Source organism: Cornus florida, unplaced genomic scaffold, assembly GCF_030987335.1.
Source record: "Cornus florida cultivar Cherokee Brave unplaced genomic scaffold, ASM3098733v1 CherokeeBrave_3.0.0_Hap2_Chr10, whole genome shotgun sequence".
NCBI classification, from domain to species: domain Eukaryota; kingdom Viridiplantae; phylum Streptophyta; class Magnoliopsida; order Cornales; family Cornaceae; genus Cornus; species Cornus florida.
Window position 1 is genome coordinate 104,044,939 of NW_026775580.1, and position 5,817 is coordinate 104,050,755.

The following is a 5,817-nucleotide window of genomic DNA, read 5'->3' on the forward strand; positions in this document are numbered from 1 at the left end:
AAAAAAAAAAAAAAAACTGAGAGAGAATGAAAGAAAGGAAAAAAATATCCAAAATTTCTCATTCGATAATAATTCAAAATGCCAAAAAGAAATGTTTCGAAGACAGGTAAATCCTCAAAATAAAAAGAATAATAAAATATAAGAAACTAAATAAAGCCACTGCCTTCAGTGCATTTGTTTCTGTTCCTACACCAATCAAACAGAGTACACTCGCTAAAATTTGACCATTTATGCACATATATAAACGCCATCTAGACTCTCTAAAGTATAAAAGATTTTATCACTGAAAGTAACAAACTCTCAATAAATTTTATAACTTTTAACCATGTTTATTAGTATTAGTTTATTCTTTTAAGTAAAAGTAAAAATAAAAAATAAAAAGTTAAGAGTTTTAAGGGTTTACTTGATTATCCACTAGATTTGTGATCTAATGCTTCCTCCGTTACAATATAATTGTCAGTTTTGAATATTGTAACTCATTGTGAAAGGAAGATAATTTAAATCTCCTCAAAATAAAAATTTCTTAACATAAAAGGAAAAAGAAAAGCAACTTTTTTTGATTTAGTTTTATGTTTTCAAAAACCTAATTAAAAATTAAGAATTATTTCTAATAACACACTAATCAGGTCCTCTTATGTGTTTAGATGAAGACATAATATGTCCAAAATCTCATATGTTTTGTAACAGTCAAGCACAACCTTGAAGTTGGGGAATCCAAACTCTTAATTGTTGAAAGAAATAGGTAGAGTTCAAGGATTATTCTCTGAATAATGCAATTGTCTTTCCAGTCACATTGTTATGCTACGTCTACTCAAAGAAAAGGGAAAAAAGTCCACATTTTTCATTTTTTGTTGTATAAAAATAGATATCTCATTTGAAAAGTCAAATTATTATTATTTTTTGTAATATTATCAATTTAATGTTATAGTATTGAACTTATAAAAGTAAATAATTACATTTACACAAATTTAATATAAATATTTTGATAATTCATTCACTATCACTATAATAAAATTTATTGATATTCATATTCTTAAAAATTTTAAAATTTTAAAAATAAATTTTAGCTTGAGGCAAAAGGAGTAAAAATTTGTCACGTGAAAACATTTTAAAAATTAGAGTTTGTTAAGTAAAGTCAATGTCACTATAATAAAGTACCATGGACAAGGGTTAATGACACGACTCCATCACCCTAATAAAAGACCCTTTTGCTTCGCTTCTCTCGTTTGATATTGGTCTTAGTTTTAAAGGTATAACGGTGTAAGTAAGAATTTAAAAAGTAAATTATTGAAGTCTCATTTTCAAACCGTACTCATCACTTAAATGATGCGTGTGTTATGAAGAGGATACACGTGCTCTAAGAATAAATAAATAAATTTAAAAAGTTTGATATTGATCTTTGCCCGTTAAATAGAGAACCCGACGGTGAAAATTCAAGTCTATCACCCTGGTTTGATCCTAGTTATAAGAAAAGAATATAACGATAAATGTTTTAAAATTTTAAATGTATATTTTTTAATTATGCTAATGCAATGTTAAAGAAAAAAGAAAAGGAAGAAAAATAAAATAAATGTATTTTGTCTCTTATACTTCACATACTTCTGTTCTTAAATTATTTTGACAATATTATTTTTGTATTTAAATTATTTTGACAAAACCTTCAAAAGTTTTTTTGTACTCCACAGTTGGAATTAGAACTGTGGATAAACATCATAAACTAATAAATTTGAAGTGATTTGAGTTTGAAGATTAGGTTGACTATTAAAATTAATTATTACTGGGTATTATTATTACTATTTTTTGACAAATAAACTAATAAATGACTTTGAAAATTAGGTTGACTGTTAAAATTAATTATTACTCCGTATTATTATTATTATTATTATTATTATTATTATTATTATTTAACAAATAACTTTTATAATGTTCTTGAAAAAGCTTGTACCACGGATCATTTGTATAGAGAACTCTGAAAATAAAATTTGAATATCATGAAAATTTCAATTTATATGTATGTTCTTATGGAAAATATATTTCTTCTATTCAATGATCTCTGTGCTACTACAATCTCTACCCACATAAACTTTTAAGTCTTTAAGGAGGTAATCTAATAATACGACTTTCTCATCAGATTAGATGTTTGAATCCTCTTGAATTTCTAGTATTCCATATTTGTCTAGTGCAATCTAATTCTACATAACACATAAAACACTCAAGTTTAATCTATTTAATCGATATTTGGAGTATATAGCCATGAGTCCCCTAATTCCACGATATAATATATATATATATATATATATATATATATATAACTTGTTCATAGTATAAAACAAAAAATTAAGTTTGAATATGAGATTTTGTTTTAAATATGCCAAGAATTTGCACTCTTAACAATTGAGTCGAATTTAACTATAAAATACACACTATCAATGCAAAGACCGAATGCACGAGTCCTCCAATGTGCCCCCGTGATCAAACTTATTATGATAATCACTATCACGTACCAATAAACGGTCCAGATCCTCACCAGCCCACCAGATGGTCCACGTGTTGCAGCATAAAAACGTGGCCCACCATCTATTCCTACTTTAAAAGGACAGCCACGTGTCTGAATCTAAGCCGCAAACTTTCCCCACTCCGTCTCGGTTGTATCAGCAGATATATGGGACCACCACTTGGCCACCTTGTTGAACGGTTTCTTATGGGCCCCACAACCTCATCCTCCTTGGGGCCCCCAACCCACCATCTCATGACAGACAGACTAGGTGGCCCACACACAGAAAGAAAAAAGGGCCTAAGCCCCACCCTTTTGCACGGTACACGCTGCGCCCTTTGCTTGTATCAAAGCTTTGACCCACCATTTTAGTGGTCCCCACCAACCCCACACCCCCAACAAACTCCTCGCCCTTCGCCTAATCTGATCCCACTTCGCACGTGCATACCTTTAAACTCGACCTCACGTGCGCACGTGATCCCCACCCACACCAAAAACTAGAGAGAGATTCTAGAGTGAGAAAGTTGAAGCTCAAAACATTCATGGCGGAATGATCAAAAGATTCGAAGCCCTAATCTTCATTGTTTGGAAGAAGGTGTTTGGGGATTAGCAGAGCGTGAACCCATGAACTGAAGCTCCTGTTTATCATAAATCTCCAACGAAAAGTCTCTGAGCATTGGAGATTTAGCCGTAGAAGTTGAACTTGGGGCACTAGTTGAAACTGTTCTTTCAGTTTTGGGACCGACTGTGGAACTTGCAGTGACAGAGGTTGGCAAAGCTTGAAGCTCTACTGGCGTCGCTGTGCTGATATTGATTGTGGGTTGCATTGACGCTACGAAAGATGAAATGGGTCTTGCTGATAAATTGATCAACGGCGTGGCCGTGGTCGGAAATGTCCAAAATTGGGGTTGATTTGAAGGCCCAGCAATGGCGGTTGTGGATGGAATCATCCAAAATGTTGGAGCTGCATTTGATGGTATGGCCCACATGGGCACCAGTGTTTGGGGAGGTGTCGCTGCTCCAATTGGTGCCAGACCGGAGGGGACCGAAACGGTGTCGTTGTTGACGTCGACGTACTCGCTGTTTGCTGGACGCTTGCGTTTCTTCTTTGTGGGGTCGCCGTCGTTCGCGGCGGCGGAGGTAGTTGGGATTTTTAGGGTTCCACCGACGGACATGGCGATGGCGGGGACGGTGCCGGTCCCTGTGGCGGCGATGATGGCGGGCTCCGCGTGCTCCAGCAGCCACCGGATGGTTTCGCCGTCGGACTTGTGGCCGAGCTCTCGGGTCAGTTGGAAGATCCTGGCGGCGCAGGTGGCCGGCATCCGGATTCTCCGCCCACGGCCCTCCACCTTCGTGTGGCGGTCCTTTGTAGACGCCCTCTTCGGCGGCTGCGCCACCGCTGGTCTCATCTGCACCGGAATCGGCATCGCCACCGGCAACATACTAATCGGCTCCGCCGTTGACCTCTCCTCAAACTCCGGTTCCTCCTTAAACAACACCGAAGCCTCCGTGCGCGGTGGCAATTGGGTTTTCTCAGCCGTGGGCAGTGTTTCTTGTGGTGGCGCTGCCGGTGGTGGTTTATGAGATGGAACGTCAACGTTGTGATCAATTGAACCCACGTTTCCTATACCGTTGATTCTCTGATCAGCGGTTCGTCTGTTTTCTCCTTCAAGCTCTTGTTTCTGTATTGTAGCCATGACCAGCTGAGAACAAATAAAATCTCAGTAGAATTAGCAAAGACCCTTAAAGAATCACACACAGAAGACTCAGAGAGAATGGAAGATAATCAGAACATCTGTGTCAGTATCATCTTAGAGAGAGAGAAATATTTTAGAGAGAGAAAATGGGAGAAACAAATAAGGAGAAACCCAAAGACACAGACCGAAGGAGAAATGAACGAACCCTAGAATTACCCTTTCGTAAAGAGAGGCACTCAGTATATAACCACTGATTATCATCTACCTAATATTTGATGAGAAAAATCTTACGGTTATCAGTCTATTAAAAACGGACAACTCAGTGGACCTACAAGATGATGACACGTGGTGGGCTCCCACTTCACAGGATTCATCAAATGGTTTTGGGTCAAAGCTCCAATGAACCAGATAAAACTTCTGTGGGCCCCGCCACTTTTCTGTTTGGTTTTCCTTTTAATCGTCCAGGTCGTGTGGACTTTCCAGTTTCCAATCAAAAATAAAAATGAAGGGAAAACATTTTCTGCGGAATTGGAAGTGATTTTAGGTTCTACCAAACAAGCTTTTTTTTTCTTAGATATGAACAACAAAGGGTATGGGCTTTATTGGTATAGCTCAAAATAGAACTCATCTATAATTGATTGACCAAAGAAAAATAAAATAAAATTGGTTTTGGCAACATATATGGAAAAAAGTGGCAACTTTTTCATGAATGAGATTGACATGGGAGGTATTGTTTACATTTTCATCTTTTCGAGATTCTTATTCTTATTCTTAATTTTCAGTTTTTGGAAATGCAAAATTTAGCAAACGATTATATTCTGTTCATTTATAAGTTAGAATGCTAGATGTAAAAAATGTTCGTTATAATTTATTAGAAACGTATTGTTTTTTAGAAGAAAGAAAAAAATAATGATAGATTTGACAAAACTTTAGACAACACATTTGTTGTGTCATTTTGGTATAAAAATAGAAAAATAATTTTCGAAATAGTATCAACATGCACTCAGCATATTCAAGTGTGTTTTAATAAAAAATAATTGCTCAAATTGACAAGCAATTATGTGAAAAGAAAGGAAAAAAAACATGTTCAATCCTGTGAATATTGGAGCTTCCATTAAGACAAAATGGGATTTAAATACTTTCACATTATGATTGGATTTACAGAAAAAAAAGAGAGCATATACTTGCATTCTGGAAAAGTTCTTAATTTATGTGCATTTGCCAAAGCATTCAAAAATAAATAAATAAAACATCTCTTGACTCGCATTGTTTTACATTAAATTTTTTATTTTATTATTATTATTTTTTTTGTAAAAAAAAACTCTCTCTCTAATTAATGAGAGGGGTTTCATTTACTAAAATACTCACTAAGAATCTGTTTGTTACGCGTTATGTCTTTGAAGTTTTGTTTTAACTCGAAACAGAATAAGAGAAATTTGAATTTACTAATATGCCAGAGTGTTTTGAAGAGTAATCGAAAGCGTGTTTGGTATCGTTTATGTGTTGCAAGATTTTTTAAAGTAAAAACATGAAAACATATTTGATAAAAAAAAGTTATGCAAATTTGAAAAATATAATGGTTAGTTTAAAAATGTTATTTAAGAGTTTTTTTTTAAAATAAATAAA

General features: G+C 34.9%; 1 protein-coding gene across 1 annotated transcript; it reads right to left on the reverse strand.

Annotated features, from left to right (window-relative positions):
• Positions 1-2,313: 2,313 nt before the first annotated feature.
• Positions 2,314-4,425, reverse strand: LOC132276601 (transcription factor TCP9-like). Its single transcript, XM_059778096.1, has one exon. It carries the CDS (start codon positions 4,189-4,191, stop codon positions 3,073-3,075), a length of 1,119 nt encoding a protein of 372 aa, XP_059634079.1. The 5' UTR covers positions 4,192-4,425; the 3' UTR covers positions 2,314-3,072.
• Between the last annotated feature and the right edge of the window lie 1,392 nt (positions 4,426-5,817).